Here is a 17,742-nt window from a genome sequence, read left to right on the forward strand (position 1 = left end):
TGATTTTTCAGAGTACCACGCTCAGTACTGTGTATGTTCAGGGTACAACTTCCATTAAATTCAGTTCCATTGACAGTACTTAGCATTTAGTGCAATGATGCTCTCAAATGCAAATTCTTAGCAGAACATATGCAGGATAATCATATTGCTTAATGGTGGGCACCTAATTTAGATGTCTAATTTGTGAGGTTAATCCCCCAAGGCTCTGCTACCGTCAACAGAAAGAGGTAGCCCTGCTGTCTCTGACTATGCATCCCTACTTCCTCCCATGTGCTGGCACTAACATTTATAAGGCTGTTCAGTGAGTTGGAGTCACAAGTTGATTTAGCTGAAAAATATTTTTAGGGGTGTAAGGGGGGGTTGCATGTTAAGTTTTCAGCAGGATCAGCTGATCTATCTGACCATGTATGCACACAATCAGCAGTAGCAGTAATACCAGTGCACAGGTATTACTCTGAAACTGGCCAGAGCAGATTGAGATGATCTCTTTAGCCAGCAGCTTATGGCACCTGTGTAATTAAATTAAACAGTTGGCACAGAATAACATGCATGTTGTGTTAAAAAAAGCCACATGGAAAGAAAATCCCATCAAATTATTTCTAAGCTTACATTAAAAGTCCATTAAAAGACGCAAGGAGAGAATCCATATTTCCTGGGCAGCAGTTAAATTATCTTTACACTTACATTTTCTTTCTATAGTTCCTGCTTCATTCACCCAGTATGTATTCCAAATTCTGCAACAAATGAGGCAGAGGTCCTATGGAAAACAATCTAATTCATCACACAACCACAGTGTTTTCTCTGTACAGTGAATGAATCTGAAATCCCTTGGGGAAAAAAGCAGTATGCAGTAGTTAATGATATTTTAACACATATAGACGAAGAGGGCAAATTAACTTTAAATAATTGAATTGGAAACCAGAAAGGTATTTTCATATAGGCTTTTGTATCTGACTACTGAGAGCTTAAAAGGCAAATCCAAACTCCAGAAATTTCATCATGTGGAACTAGAGTCAAGTGGCAGGGTAAGAACACTTTAGAGCATGTTACCACCACAGTTATAGAAATTGATTTTTAAATAACTCATCATTTTCAAAAATCTTTTATGGCTTGTTACAGAAAATACATAAACATGCAGCTTAGAACCATAAAAGTGGCCCAAGTCCATTAAAATTGATAGACTTTCAATTGACCATAGATCAGGGCCCATGCATATAAAGCAGTGTTTTCAAAACACTATGAATGCAGACTTCTTTTTTTTTTTTTTTTAATGAATTCAACAAGCAAAGAAGTATTTTAAAGAAAGATATATTGGGTATACAAATAGTACAGAAAAGTAGATTAATCTGTCTCAATGACTTCTGTGATTATGAGGAACAGATCTGAAAACACAGAAGGAAAACAATGCCTGCCTGCCTTTTTTCATTGGTATTCTGCAATGTATAATCATTGTATTGCTGTCATGTTCCTCACAGCATCGTGGTATCAAGCAACTCCATGAATACTTTCAGGGGAAAAAAACCAGAAACTTACAGTGACCTATCATTCTGTGAATTGGCAAAACAGTTAATGTTTAACAGTGATATATATAGACCAACTGCTCCTTTTTTTATTTGTTTATTTAATACATACTGAAGATATCATAGTTTGTTTCACAATACACTTTCAGAAAGTACATTAAAACCTATGGATATAAATTAGATCATAAATTGAGGGTTCTCCTTGTTTATGAGGTAACAACTGTATCCTGTGGAGGTGTTTATTAGACCTGTTACAGATACAGTTGCTACCAAATTAAGTAGAAGCATGTTCAAGATTTTCTTACAATACAAAAATGTCAAGTAAGAAGAGCTGAACTTCACAACCCAAAAAAATCACAGGAAATATATCAAAAGACTGAAAAATACTTGCAGAAACATGTGCACCACACTGAATGAAGTGAGAATATTACAAGCATGAGAAAATTGTAACAAGCACTCCAATCAGCTGCAAACTAGATTCTGGTCTTACTGTAGTTCCCAACACTAGAATCTATGACCGATATATTGGAAAATATGTATGACTGCTAGCAGTCTTGGCATTAATATTGTTACAGAAATCAACATGGACCAGAAATTGTGTCTATGAAGAAATGGGGTGTTAAAGTAAAAAGATAGCTGTAAGGTCATAAAAATCAAATCAAGATTTGCACTTTGTGTATGAATTGATTCCTCACAATATCATACTATAATTACATATTCTCAAAACACAGTGTTTTTAAGCTTTGTGAATAATAGTGAATGGTATTTTAACTCTGAACTTGGCTGTAAATCACACTACGTAATCATCTTCTTGAGGTAATGGGAGACACCCACCAATACCACAGTTAAACTATCAACTAACACAAAACAAAAAAATAGACCAAGGGTTGATTACCTACTGTCCTACACTAACTGTGGCCAAGACTACCTGCAAGGAATGATAGTCATTACTGGAAGTCCTCTGCCAGGTGTTCTACTCTGTCTCCCTGTCTGTGTTCTACCCCTATAGCTTACACATCCTCTTCCTTTCCCTCCCCCCCCCCCCCCCCCCCCCCAATATGTCATTTCCAGTCTGTTTTTCCCACAGTTTCTTTCTCTTTAGTCCTGTGTCCTTCTTGGAAGGGAACTGTTTATATAATAGATGGACTGGAACCCAACCCCAAGGCAAAAATCCAAAAATCAAGAGCAGCTGCCACAGGCAGATACTAAGGAAACAATGTAAGAACAAAGCAAGCACATAGTTACTTCCTGAGAACGTTTTCCCAGCATCCATTTGCAGCTCTGAGACTCCCTGAGCCAAAGGTAAATTTTTTTTCATGCTTTTTTTTTCTTATGTATTTCATCCAGTGGCTTACTGAATTTATGCAAACTTCCACCATCTAGAGCATCTTATAAGTCCACAGCTTAATTATACATGGTCTGGTGTTTGTTTTATACAGTAAAACTGCAATGGCAATTTGATTGCTGGGAAAAAAGTATTTCATTAACTCTTTTTGCTACAAACATTTTTTTCTCACTGCATTTTTGAATGTTTCATTGGAATAGCTATGTATTAACTAATTTAGGCAAAGAGTGGCTTATACTTTGCATACAGAACTGATGTTTTGCATTTCACCGTGCAAAATGCTTCTTTGAGACAAAAATTGGCAGTTCACATCTTTGATGGCTGTTACCTCCTCATGACAGCATACTAGCTCCTCTTGGCTTCAGCGCACAATCATACTAGGTTATTTACTCTTCTTTAAAATAATTTTGAAATCTACAAAACCTTGTTCCAATAAGAAAGTCTACAAAACATATCCAATATATACATGATACATAAGATGCATAAATATAAAGTTTGATTGATAGACTGGTAACTTCATACTGGAGTTCTTCAAACCTATTTCACTTCTGTGCATTGTAGAATAAAATGTCATTTGATTTATAAAAAAAAATCAAAAACGCTCTAACTGAACAAGTGAAATGAACAGAGATACAAGTTATAGATAGTAAAATGATGGGTTTTAAAACCACTTTCACTGGAAATTATCCCACAACAAAGACAGCAAGATGTCATTTGTTTGTTTCTTAAAGTATTATTGTTTGTTTCTAAAGGAGCAGCGGTAAGGGTAGTGAAGGACCATTTAGTTATATATTTTTTAAAGTCTGTTTCAAAAGAAAAAAAAGTCTTAATTCTCATCTTTGGAAAGAGAGGGGAAAATCACCCTTTCTATGGCCCAAGAAAATTATACCTTTATGGGCCTTTAAAGTGGATATCAGATTGAAAGGAACACCTCCTTCCCTCCCAAACACACATATTTCCTACTATTAGGGATACTACTTGATATAGCTAAATAAAGTACCTTTACATTAAATAATACTCTCCTTTAAAAAAATGCTCTTTTTTTTATTTTTCACCTATTATTTTTTCATCTCGGAGTAAGGAATTGAATCTGTAATTTGGATTAACTTCACTGTATTTTCTTGTACTGTGGGGCAACTAACAAGTTTCAAACATTTATATTTAGGCCATAGTACCAGAAAGAGCTGTTCCAGGAAGGCTCCTGATTCCAGACAAATCTCACTAAAATTCATGCAGGATCAAGTAATAGAGGGTGCACTGGGCATTGTCACACACTGTCTCACAAATATTCCTAAATGACTGACCCTGCTATACCCAGACTATTCATTTTTCCTTGAAGTTCCAGATCCTGTACTCTTGAAACAACCTTTGTAAAGTTTCTGCCTAAGATGCAGAAAAACACTTAAAATGGGATCCTAAAGCTTTCACGTGAGAAAGCAAGTGAAGAGAACCTAAAATCTATAAAACCAAAAAATTAAGTTCTTAAGCTTGAGAGCAAATTTCATGGATTAAGTGCCTGAAACCTCTGGGTTAGGACTCCAGAAGCATGAATTTACCTCATCAATGCAATTAAACTGAAATTAAAGGGAATACTTATATTTCTCAGGCAAAAGCATGGTTAATTGTCTTCATAACGTCTAGTTTTATATGTTGTTTATCAAAGGGCATACCTATATGCAAAGTTTATTCAATAAAAGTTACTAAAAAAGCCCAGTCCAGAAACTAAATCACATTTAGTAATATCGCTTACTTAATTTTAGACCTATCAAACTTTGAAGTAAATCCAAGCACAAACTTGAATGTTTTTCTTCTAAAACTTGGGGGAGTCATTCCTGCATGTGTGAGGCTGTAGGCCAGTAACCCTTCGGCCCTGTCAGGATCCGCAGCCCCAGCCCCACTACTTCAGCGTTTATTTTTCCTTTACACCAGCAGAAACAGCCTCTTCAAAATGACTTTTGGAAAGGGGGTTGAAAATTATACATTAATGCCGTAATACAGCAGGGCTTGCGCACCCCATCCCCGGGCAGGCGCTACGGCACACGACAGCGCGCGGCCACACACCGCTCTCCTCAGCCCGCGGGCACCCGAGGCCGGCGGCGGCGGCGCCCTGAGGGAGCCCCGGCGGGAGCTCGCGCCGCGCCAGCCCCTTCCGCCCTCGCAGACGTTAAAGCAAGAAGGGGCTTGCAGCGCGTTGAGGCGGGTATGTTCTCAGCCGCGGGGTGCCCAGTGTCCCTTTCCGCTCGCAGGCGCGGCGCGGCAGGCCGCCTCTGCGCGACACCCCAGCCCGGCGATACCCCTCGGGCAGCGCCATCCCCGCGCGGCGCCGTCCTCCCGCCTGAGCGGCTGCGCAGAGCGGAGCGGCGCGGGATGGCGGCTCGCACCGCCCCACTCGCACCGCCCCGGCCGGGCCGCGGGGCGGAGCCGCGGGAAAGCGGCCGCTGCAGCCGCCCGTGACTGCCGCGGCACCAGTAGCGCGGGGCGTTTGGCGGTTGCCGCGACCCCCCCATCACTGGCCTTCTGCCTCTCGCCGCCCGGTGTGGCCGCCGTGCCGGGGGCCGGAGCGGCGCGGCCCGCCCCGCTCCCTTCGCCTCTCCCGCCGCCGCGCAGGCCCGGCGCTGTGAGGTTGGGCGGTGCGAGGCATGAAGCTGACCAAAGCCCAGTACGATGAAATAGCCCAGTTCCTGGGGCATGTGCAGCCCACCCGGCAGAGCCTGAGGCAGCTGAAGGAGAAGTTCCCTAGGTAAGTGCTTCCTGCCCTCCGGGGCCGCCGCCCGGCGCGGGGCGGGCGGGTCGGGCCCCGGCCGGCGGCCTGCGAGCTCGCTGCGGGCGGGCCACAGGCCGCAGGGGGCGGCTCAGCCAGCTCCAGCCGGTGCCCCCAGTTCCAGGCCCCACACGGTACAAAAATCACTTGGACACGCACACGGTCATCGACGGCGACACTGAAGCTGCTGCTCGGAACGGGGCACTTCTCACTCTGTAACCGGCGAAGTTGGCACAAAATACAGAACGCGCCTGCCCCCTCCTCTACATGCCCAAGTAAAAGCTCTCAGGTCCCTTCATGCGGCTCTTAAACACCAAATAGATCTTATAATGTGAACAAAGCCTTAAGGCTCTGGCCGTTCCTCTGTGGCTGAGGCCAAGGGTGGAACCGGGCCTGCGATACTGCTCAGGGAGAAGAGGCTTTCTGGACCCATAATGCTTTACATGGTGCTGCTCTCCAGCTGAAGGCCAGAAAAGGGATCATCACGTACAAGAACATTCATCTGCTTCCTTGCCTGAGCTGTGTTCGGGATAGTCAAAGGCGTTTGCAAATGACCACAGGCTAACGTGGGAAGGTGCACATTACAGGATGTGTTCCATGCACTGTTCTTCATTGCCAAAATATGCTTAATACCAACAACAAGAGTTTTAAAGGACATTTTGCAAGGTTTTTCTCTTTTTCAGGTTTGGGGGAAGGATTAGTAGTGCTGAATTGGACAGGAAACCAAACTGGGTTCCGTGGAGAAAGGAGTGGTGCTGTCTCTAACATCACCAGAAATACAGAAAACTGTAGGTTTTCTAAGTGCTGTGCTTACTTTGGTGAGAAATAAGTAAAACAGAAAATCATTTACGTGCTTCCTGAGCAAGCCTTGCTAGTCTTACCACAAGTGTGGCTGAGGAAAGAAGCTGCGTGTAACTTTCAGTAAGTGGATGAAGAGCCAACTTAGGCTTTTGAACAGTCCAGTGCCATCTTTTCCTTTTCAGGAACATGTGTAATGTAGTTACAAATCAAGCTGAGGGAATAGCCGTGTTACAGAGAAAAAAGTGATGGTAAAGCAACGTGGTTGGTGCAGCGAGTACAGCATTGTGCAGTTGGGGAACCCAGCTATCCTTGCACAGTGCTGCAACTTGGGAAACCACTTACTGGCAACATATGTCTAAGGAGCTTAGACTTGGCTTTGTCACTTCAGTGCTAATGAAATTATAAGAGAGTGTTTGTATATATGCATGCATGCACGCACATATATGTGCATGTTCTCTTTTCGCAGTCTGCTTATAAAGCTGTCTTGAAAGAAGGTTAGAGTTTGGGTTGTTTTGTGAGGTCAGTCACTGTGTGTAGGTACCTGCTTCCAAGACAGATCCATAGATGCATAGGAAAAGAAGTTGGTTAGAAAAAGACCGGGCCTTTCTGCTGATAGGTTTTACTTCCCAGTCCTCTCCTTTGTTGCTGCAAAAGAGCTGTTGACTCTTCAGTTCTAGAACTTGATGACTTCTGAAAAACTAGGCACTAATAATGCAGAGTTTTAAACCAGGAAAAAAATACATTTTTTCTAAAGCTCACATGTGGCAAACACTGAAAAGCAGAGAGTAGCTATAGTAGTCGCTTCTGTGATTTGCTGGCTTAACATACTGTTATCTGTTACCCGCATTATGAGTTGAGAACGTCCTCTTATGAATTCACAATTACACAATTTAGTCTGTATAGCTGTGCTTTGTGGTGACCTGTGAATCTAACAGGGTAGTTCTTTCCTATTCTTGAACTGCTTCAACAGGTGAGATTACTACTTCAAAAGGGTGTTGCTGTGTGATTTATTAATGCCAAATAGCCAAAAGTAGACTGCTTCTAATACTGATAAGTATCTTTATACAGGCATTGAGACTCCTGTATTTTTTTACAGTTCTGTGACATTACAGACAACAAGGATTTAGTTTACCTTGCTTAAAATCCGGTTCTTTGTGGTAACAGAACATCAGGAATCGAATTGCTGTTCTTTTTCTTTTAGTGCTGCACTTTGTATTCCATGCCCAGCAATTACCAATGTATTTATTCATTTATTTTTTCTTAAGGCATTTGTTACATGCTTAGCATTTGTCTTCTAATGTGTTTGTGTTTAACAGCAGGATTTTTTGATGACCTGAGGATTATCAAAATGTAATTCTGAGCACTAAGCACAATAAATCTGCCAGTATTGGATCACTGATACGTAGTTCCTTTGAGCTTCTTAACATACACACCACTGGACTGGTAATTCTGTGTATTCTGTGTTGTGCTCTTCTAAAGTGTACCACCTTTCTGTGTTGTTTCTTGCCTGAATTTATCTACTTGCTAATAGTGTTTTTCTTTGTAACTTCTGTATCTTATTCTTCTGCTTTCTCTTTAGCCATGGGCTCATGTTCTTCTGTGACACTGTTCTTCTCAGTGAGACCTAATGTCTAAATTGGATTACCCATTGTAGGGCTAGTTCTAGGAAATGTAGGGTATTGCAGGAAATGCCCTAAGGAAGTTATGGTCTCTTTGTTTTCAGTGCTCGTTTCTCTCTTAAGTAGTACATAGAGCTGCCTACAAGTAGAGTCTTCTGCATAAGAATCACCTTAATGTTACCTGTTTATGGTGACAAGATGTAGATTAGACCTTTCAACTTTTAACTGTGTTCAAAGACCATTTTAACTTGTTCAGAAAAGTCAAACTTCTAAGGGTTTGGTTCATACCCAAGCTGATATCCTAGTACTTCAGTTTAGTTGTTTCCCAGGAGAAAAAAAAATATCTCAGTTCTTGTGTCTATGGCAGAATACATAGTTTCTCTTCTAAACTTTTTCCTGAAAGTTCTTACCAATAGAACATGATTGACAACTGACAGGACCCTTCTCAAATCTATACTTTGTACATATTTTCCTGCTGCTGGTTATGTCCAGTTCTCATTGAATATTACAGTTTTCTTGATGGAATCTTTCTCTGGTCTCTACCAAGCTTTCTAAGGATATAAAGTTTACTGACCCAATTTGTTTTGGTACTATCTTGGTTTTTCTTCCAAAAAGTTTTTCCTTATTTGGTTCCGTTCTTAGTCTTTTGGAGTTTCTGGAACTACATTGTGCTTGAATTGGGGATTCCAGGAACTTCCTGACAGTTGTTGGCTCAGCAGCCTTACATCTTTTAGAGATTCCAAAAACTGCTTTTCAAGTTCTTGTATTGAACTTTTGTGAAATGGAGTTCATTCTGTTTAGGAGTGATGTATTCTTTCATAGCATAATTGTTGTAGTCTGTATTGTTTCTCTTCCTTACTTGAACAAACTTGGTGCTTCTAGCCCAACTTCCCTTTCAGTACCTTCACTTTTATTCATGTAAGAGAAACATTCATTTTTGAGCCTATATGAGTGCAAACTGTGTTTCTAGAGAGTTTCAAAGTACTAGAATTTCAAAGTATTAGAATTTATAGCAGCTGCTCTGTACAGGTCTCCACTTTTCTTCCATGCATCTATTCAAAGTCGTACTGTCCTGTTTGTGTTCCTTATGTGAAAGCTTCCTTCCTAGTGATTAGGAAGAGCTTTTCTTAGAGCAGAAAGGTAGGGGAAACTGGCATAAATATGAGGGGAAAACTTTTTTTTTCCTCCTCCTTTCTTTTTTTTCCCTAAATAAGCAAGAGAAAAACATGATGCACAGGTTCATATTGATATACTTGATGTTTGAGTATGGCTATTTGGTTTTTAACATATGTAACTTCACATTTGGTTATTGGACATACAGTCTTTGTTCCCAGAACATACGAAGTGATGCATGTTCCTCTATATTTATGACCTGTTTTTTTCCTTACTTAATATCATTTCAGGTTTTACACACATTTTCAGTAATTATGTTGCTCATTCTCCAGATTACTGATAGCTTTATTAAATGACACCAGGCATGGAAAGCATCCTGACAAGATTCTTCATTTAAGAAAAGATGTATCTGCATGGTAATGTCTCACAATGTAAATTGGAAAGTATAATCTCTTCATTATTTGCTCATTTTTAACACTTTCGCAGTGATGGTTCATACTGCAACAGAGGCCCTAAAGAAGTTTTCATGTATGCCATCAAGGTTATTTTTTTTATCAGCTACTTAAGACTGAGTAACCTTTTTTTTTTCCTCTTTTCCAGTGTCATTGTTGCCTCTCTTTTTGGTTTTTAGAGTTGGGGGTAGATAGGCCTCAGATTTTCGTGTTCCAGCCAGTCTTATTTACAAGGAAATATATTGCTTTTTTGTGAGTAATTTCATTCTGCCTTTGTGCTCTTGCTTAGATTATCAAGCCGTACTGGTAAGCCTAAGACAGTTGCAGTGGGAAATGGGAAGGTAGGACTACTCCTCTCTTTCATCTCCCTCTGGAGCCTGGAGATTGAGTCAAGGTAGAAGGAGAAATCTCTGTCCTCTGCTCTAGGGCTTCTTGGAGCTACTGTTACGCGGGAAGAAGGACTGGCTTAGTCAGCCTGGCTCAGGAAGAAGCTCAAGAGCAGAGGGCATCTAGCTGTCTACATGGCTTTCAGAACTCAAGCAGAGATACATTAGACAGGGAAATCTTACCTATGAGCAGGCAGCATCAAGGCGTGTGACACGTCAGTTGCACTCTTTTCGGCCTGGATAGGCTCTTGTCATAGCAAAACTGACATAATTCTTGTAACTTCTGCTCTCCCTGTTCTTCTGAATAGTTTGTTAATTATTTTGGAAAGCAGAGGAACTAGGCTGTTTTTCTTTACTCTGCAAACACAGATCGAGCAAATCTCACGTAGAAAGTTGCCTTTGTACCTATGAATACTAGAAACTTACTTCTTTTTACAAAAAAAGCATAAAGGCACATTTTAAGCTCCTCCTTCTTTTCTATATTCTCACTACTTAACAATAAAATAAATTAATGCTCTGCCTGTATAAACCACGTCATTGATTTCAGTAGACCAGCTCATGAGAGAAATTAAGATGGGCATTAATAGAGATGCAGAGACTTTGAGGGAGACGTTAAATGGCCATTGGTATATTTCCACACTGTCTATTTTGAAGTGGCAAATACTTTGGATTAGTATTGCTGTGTTTAAATATTCTGGAGCATATAGCTGGAGCAGCTATGAAAACAGTAGAATTCTTAAAGTTTTCTATTTCTCTTACTTTATCTTAAACTTCAGAGTAAACGCAATTTTATACTACTGTTTGATTTTGTCCATTATCTGTAGTAAAAGCCTAATGTAATTTAAAATTAAGTGCTTGAATCTGCACACACAGGTAAACAGATTGATAATAAGAGATGAGAAAGAGGTCTTGGCTCATTATTTGAAAACAAAAATAACAATATACAAGTTTTCATAAATTGCCTACAGTAAAACATATCATATTGAAAATAATCTTAAAATGAAATAATTACTTTGTGTAGTAAATTTTTATGTGAGCTCTGAAGTGATATTGTGTCATTTAGAAAGCTGTTCTTGCTATTTGAACCCTTGGTAGGAAATTTACTGTATTACAGCTTTGATAGGCTAAACCAGAGGGCTGTACAGGTTTTCTCTTTTCACTTAAATGCCAGTGAACAAGCCTTAAAGAACTTGTAAGTGGTTGGAGTTGGTATGTCTTGTTAAAAAACTATTTGCTTATCCTATGACCCGAAGTAGGAAGGATACTTATCCTCCCCTGTAATACAAAGTATTGCATGATGGAAATTAACTAAATCAGTATATATTTCAGAACTTTATATCTCCATTATTTATTAGATTAACTGTAAGATACTTATTTAAAGGTTAGCTATTGATAACAGTGGAAGCTTTCAGAGTAGAAAGGCAAATACACTTCTTCTCAGTTTTGGGGCTCTCCAATACCAACAGACAGAAAATTCTTAGAAATGTAGACAGAAAATTCTTATATTGGCACATATAAATTCTAGGTCTTCAGGAGATGGGTACCTTCCAGATTTGTTTGGAAAGAGACAGAAAGTGTTTTTTTTTGTTTCCTTGTTATACATGTCATCTACTTTTTAGTTAATAGATAAGCATGTGTCAACATGAAAGTTAAGTTTGAGGGAAGTCCATTGTAGTTTTCTGTTACAGTTTTTGTAAGTGTAATTGTCCTCCTCTCCCTTACAAGCATTCCCACATATGTTGTCCATCCTGCAAAATGCAGGGTTATTTTAAAGGTTGGTCTTGAAATTTTGCTTGAAATACAGTACCAAAATTAAGGTTGTATTTTCTGAATTCTTGAGTACTGATAAGTCTCTTCCTTCTCTTTTAACCATTTTCCCTTCTAATATGGGAAGTGCTACCATATGGGAGTACACTTCATTTTATATAAAAAAATAATCACACAGAACAGGACTTATTACACTTGTGAAATTCATTTTGGCTGAGTAAAAGGAAAGCCTTTTTGGCCTTGAGGAATTTATACAAACCACTTAGAAGCCAATCCTATATCCTTTGAAGATTTGATGGTGAAATACAATGATTGGAGGGGCCTCTTAAAGCAGATGTGGAAATTAGTTTCCTATAATTTAAAAATGCATTCTGTGTCTGTTACAGCTGTGTGTTGGGTACTTTTGTTTAATACAGAAGAAAAGAGAGAGAAAGAGAGGAAAAAAAAAGAAGAAAAATACAGAGAGAAAAGCAAAAAGAAAACAGGACAGAAAAAAAAGACAAAAAGATAAATATAGACAAGAGGGAAAAGAGAAAATGCAAGCGGGAAAAAGGGACAAAAAGAAAAAAGGGGAGAAAAAAGAAAAGGAAAATAAAAACAGGAAAAGGGAGAGAAAGAAAGAGAAAGAAAAGGAGAAGAAGAGAAAGAAAAAGAGGAAGAAAAGCCTTTTATGTGGCAACGCTGGGGGAGTTCTCTTGGTCACAGTGTATATTACTGTGTTGCTTCACGAAGTTTAATTTAGTTGTACTTTTTGCCACTTCACAAATTCCATGGTTGTGATAATCACAAGCAGGATAAGCTTATGAGTCTTGGTACTGTTTTTTGTAAGTATTTCATTCTAAAGCAAGCTTGGTGTCATCAGACAGACCAACAGATGTCTGTAGATTTAAGGGCCAGATTACAGTGGTTGTTAAGGAAGGATGAAGTGGAAGTTTTAACACTGACCATATGTGCATTTTAATTGACTTGTGGATTTTAAGATACCACTATATTCATGTTGTTTGTACTTAAGGACAATGATGATAAAAATGGTAATCTTGATTGTATTTCAGAAGCGGTTCCGTACTGTATCACTCTGAAGCCTGCAAACAAGTCTAGGCTAGAGTTTTATGAGCAGAGGGGATTTGCTATATCAGAAGGGAAAATATTTTATTCATGCGTTGTTTTTTGGACAATCATATTCTGGGCTATATTACAATGGCACAATAAATTGCTGAATACACTGTCTGCTGAATATGACCTCACCATGAAAAATTTGATGCATTAGAGTAGGAAAGGTTGGAATATATCAACCTTAGCTGACAAGGAACTTTGAATTTTGACCTAACACAGATGACCTTTGTGTGCAATAAAAGTGAGTTTAATCTCCAGGTCAAGGTTGAGGTGAACAGTAGGGCAATGTGGATTGGTTTGTGCTGGCTATGGCTGGATCACACCTAGCAAGCAAAGAAATCCAAGGTCTTTGCGTTTCAGAGTAACCAAATGCTTATTTACTTAAAGTTTACTCATATCTGTTACACCACCTTCAAAAACTGTGCTGTACTGTAGACAGCTAACTCTTCAGCAGCTTGAAGCTCAATGTTTCAGAATACATTCTGTTCCTATAGATCATTGAATAGGTAAGCTAAATAAAATTTCTCCTCTAGCATGTAGAAGAAAGACTGTCAAGTATATTGCTTTGCTATGAAAAGGGCAAAATCTAGCAGCTTTATTTCTTTGACAGCTAACCTGTCTTTGGAACATCGGAAGTTTATTCCTAAGTGGCTTATGCTTTTAGGAGGAACACAATTAAGAGAGCTCTGATATGTTTCACTAGGCAAATACAAAGAAAATGGGTCCTTTTGAGCACTCACTTGCTGTAAAAGGTATTTGATCAAAGAAGCTAAGTTACAAAATGTTTTGGAGGTTGTCTAGGTTACATAATAAAGACGTATAGATGAATTTAAATAACAGATTGTTGTGTTTTATAGTAGTCAGAAACAAAATCTCTCTTTTTAACTGGCTGGTGTTCCAGGAGTGCTATTTTACTAACATACTAACGGTACATGCCCTGAATACTTTACACAGATAAGAGTGGTAGCGATGGTGCTGTGGGAAGGAGGGAGTTCTCTTTAAATCAGCCAGGAAAAAAAAGTTTGAGACTGATGGAAAGAACCTCTACTCCTTTAATAGAGCCTGCAAAATATATTCTCCAGGACTGATCAGCTCTGAAGGCTCTAGAGGTTTGATGATTGGAATGGCAGGAAATCACGCTTTCAGGACATAACGAATTGACTAGGCCATCCATCATTTGTTAGCATGCGCTGAAACACTGGGTTTGTGTGCAGAGGTCTGTGATTTAGTAAATACTTGGGAGATGAATAGAGCTTACACACAAGGGAAGATATTGCTGTCCTTCAGCAGCCTTAGACACAGATCCCTGCTGAGAAGGCCGTCTGACAGCAGCTCATCAGTAACTGGCCTGTCACAGTCAGTGATGCCCACCAGCCATCCCCAGTATATTAAATGCATTTTTAATGTCTGCTTCAGTAGATTTAATGAAGAAAATTTAGTTTCCATACTCTGATCACTGCTTCCTCAAGTGTTTTAAAGCATGGAGTGAAGCACTTCCAAGAAAGGAACTGTTCTGATACCTGAAGGAGTTGATTGAAAATGAAAGTGAAACAGAATGCAAACAGGAGTGTTATTATCAAAACAGTTTCCTTAAAGCAAAACAAAAATGTTTAGAAAAACCAGTGATCTTCTTAGAAACAATCGACCCTCCTGCAGAGGGAATTTGTGCAGGAGGCTGTATGGCAGCAGAGATGCAGTGCTGGAAAAGGTGTATGCACAGTGGTTCTGTTTAGTGTGGCTGGGCTTGCCAAAAGGCGTAATTGCATTTCCTAGCTTTCAGATGTCAGTACTTGTATCAGATCATCATTCTGTCCAGCTTTCAGAGTCCTGAGAGGGGAGCAATTATGAACGGAAGGAATTGAATAGATCATGTTCTTAATAACTAACAGAGATTTTGTTTTGAGTTTGGTGTTTTTGCAAGGGATGCAGCTGGTGAAAATCATTGGTAGCATTCCATGGTAGTATTAAAGTGATGTAGGAAAAAAATTATAAGATACAATGGAAAATACGACTTCTGTTATTTTTATAACTTCGCAGGCTTATTGAGAGTTATTCAATACTGACATTCTGCTTATAAGGATTGTGCAGAATTATTTTTTTGACTTTGTAGCAAATGATAAGACCTTTTGCTGTCCATATATATAGATAAACTTCATAGTTGTAATTTCCTGGGAACTTTCAGGGAAAACTTTTGTTTACATACAGGCAAATATGCCAATTTTCATTTTCTAATGAGGTCCAGTGCTTATGATACTTACTCCAAGACAGCAAGACAAACAACTCGATTTTGTTGCAAACATCTATTTGAAACACTCACTTCTTGAGCTTTTTTCCCCTCAGGAATCCATTCTGTGTTCACAGAAGAGAAAGCGAGTGCCAAATGAGACCTATAAATTTGATTCTTGTATGTGTCAAAACAGTAATGTATTAAATGCATATTATTATAAAAATTTAAGATGTATCCTAAACACTTACATTTTTATAACACATGACAATATTAAATAATACATTTTCTTGTTAGCATCTGTTTGCTGTCATTGTTGGCAGGACCTATGATTTATTACTTAAATTAATGACTACAACCATTTCGGTCCTGATACATGCCCTATAGCTTATCACATCACTTAATAAGATAACATATATGCTTCTATGAAAGTAATTTTTTAATTGTTTATCCCTTTAAGTTACTGGTGAAAATACCATACCTATTTGTACTGTGAAAGTCTCAGAAGTTTGTATTATACTTCAAACTGAGTGAAATAATAGTAAGGATTAATTTCTGTAAGAATATGGAGTACGGTAACTGATCCTACTAAAACTGTCTTCTAAGACAAGCCTGATAAAGTATTGTAACAAAAAAACCACAACAGCATTGGAAGAGGAGTGGAAAAATACTGCTCTTGTTTTCTTCAGATCTGGTGATGGTTCAAAGCCTTGTTCATTTGTTTGTTTGACTAATAGATACCATACAAGTTTCAAACGCCCATTGGTGTGCTAAGATTTCACACTCTATCATTAGTTTTCAACTTGTGTTTCATGAAATCCTTGTTGTCCACAGACTTCAAATGAAGAATTCAAAATAAATGAACTTCTTGTCAGTGGGCTTAAATTTGCCAAACAGGAATCTGCACCTGTTCTGGGAAAAGATGTTTTGAACCCCTTAGGTTGAAAACTCCTGTTTTGTCAGCAACTAAAGCATTTTTACCTATTTTATTGTTTCTTTTCATACGAGTTTTTTTATAATTCTAATGTCCATAATGTTTCAAACGTGATAGTGATATGAATGGGTTGTTATCCCTTCCAGTGCACACTCCAGGATATCCAGTAGCCTGATTGATGATGATAGTCTCATTGCTTTATGGTGGAGAATTCTTGAACTTCAAGTCCCCTGCTTTATATCCTTCTCATCAGAGTAGGGTATTTAGGCAAGTTTTGCTGGCCATCCAAATTGGTAAAATGGCTTCAGGTCAGGATGTGGTGCTGAAGAGGACTTTATTGTTTGGGTGAATGTTCTCTATTTGCATATCTGTATCTAGGTCTGGAAGGTCTTGGAAGCATTTGAGAGCATTGATTCCCAGATACCTCCAGACGCTTCAACACTGAATAAAAATGTCCTGAGATAGCACATATTCTTCTTCCACAGAAAGCAGAATGTTGTCAAATATTTCTGTAAGACCTTTTTAATAACAAAGGTAGTCGCTTATGTAATGCAGCCTGTCTGAAACTGTCTCAGAGACAACATAAAAACTATGACCAAAATGGAGGTAATACTCACTTCTGTGGCTGAATTAATACAAAGGGTCTTTTAGAGTTCCTCATTGTTAATTGAGGACCCAGGCAGCAATAAGGACACCATGTATCTTTACTTCCATTGGTGATTGGCTAGGACATGGCAGAACTTCTTATCAGTCCACTTTTGATTCTGGTAGCATGCAGTTCTTTATTGCACTTCTGTGGAATGCAGGTGTGCATTATAAGGCTACAGCTACTGCAAGTTATGATAACTAATATCAGGAGAGTTGGGTATAGGTTCCTACACATGAAACAGCTATTGAAAATTAGTGATTTACAGCATTAATATAAAATGCATGTTATCAGTGCAGCTGTCCTTCAGTTTTCAACACAGCTGAGCAATGTGTCTTCCTGGAAAAGTGCATTATCTTGGATACATAAAATATAAAAGATAAATAACTCATAAGTTAGTTTTTTGATTCTTCCAGAGCTTAAAAAGGAAGATGTACTTTGACCAGTTGGCAGGTACTTCAGCAGGCCAAGCAAATTCTGTTCCAAATACAGTGTTTAGTGACCTCATTCCAATGAGTTATTTGACACAGGAATATGTTTTCCATTATCCTATTATTAGAAACAGGGGAGTTTAATTATTAACCAAAAAGAGAAGTTGGACTATGGTTTTCTTATCTCATTTGTATTGTGCTCCTTTGACATCAGTGGTCAGAGAGAAAAAACGGAAAATGGTCCTTTATAGATTAAATGCATGGTTTCAGCCTAGTATGTGTCTAGCCATATCTATCTGTTTGGTATGTCCTCTAAGTGTGGAGCATTTTTTTCCAAACAAATCCCATTGGTTGCCCAACAACTGTTACCCACAAGCTTGCTGCTTACTCTTTTTGTTTTAATTTACTATTTAGACAGAGACCTCACCAGTGACAAGCAATCATTCTCACACATTATTATTTCTGTGTTTTCGAGGTTTCTGAGTAGTGAATTTTGTCCATTTATCTGGGCATAGATGCTTGCCATTCTAACATTTTAAATGTCAGTAATTGAAAAATAATATTCATATGTTTCAGCTACTGGGTAGAAATTAATACATTTCTATGTAGAGGTTTGGAGTGGTCAAAATG

General features: G+C 38.8%; 1 protein-coding gene across 6 annotated transcripts in view; it reads left to right on the forward strand.

Annotated features, from left to right (window-relative positions):
- The first annotated feature begins 2,605 nt into the window (after window positions 1-2,605).
- The window catches only part of CDIN1 (CDAN1 interacting nuclease 1), a 138,169-nt gene continuing 123,032 nt past the window's right edge, over window positions 2,606-17,742 (forward strand). For 3 of the 6 annotated variants that reach the window (XR_013929348.1, XM_080394761.1, XM_080394762.1), the window contains exon 1: window positions 2,611-5,605. Coding sequence is in view for 5 of the 6 variants with exons in the window: in XM_080394761.1 (XP_080250887.1) it covers window positions 5,505-5,605 (101 nt within the window). In the remaining variant the exon portion in view is untranslated. Of the gene's footprint in view, window positions 5,606-17,742 lie in introns of all 6 variants that reach the window. The other 3 variants (XM_080394763.1, XM_080394759.1, XM_080394760.1) reach the window with 3 other exon arrangements.

This window comes from Falco punctatus (genome assembly GCF_963210335.1).
Source record: "Falco punctatus genome assembly, chromosome: 7".
Classification (NCBI taxonomy): domain Eukaryota; kingdom Metazoa; phylum Chordata; class Aves; order Falconiformes; family Falconidae; genus Falco; species Falco punctatus.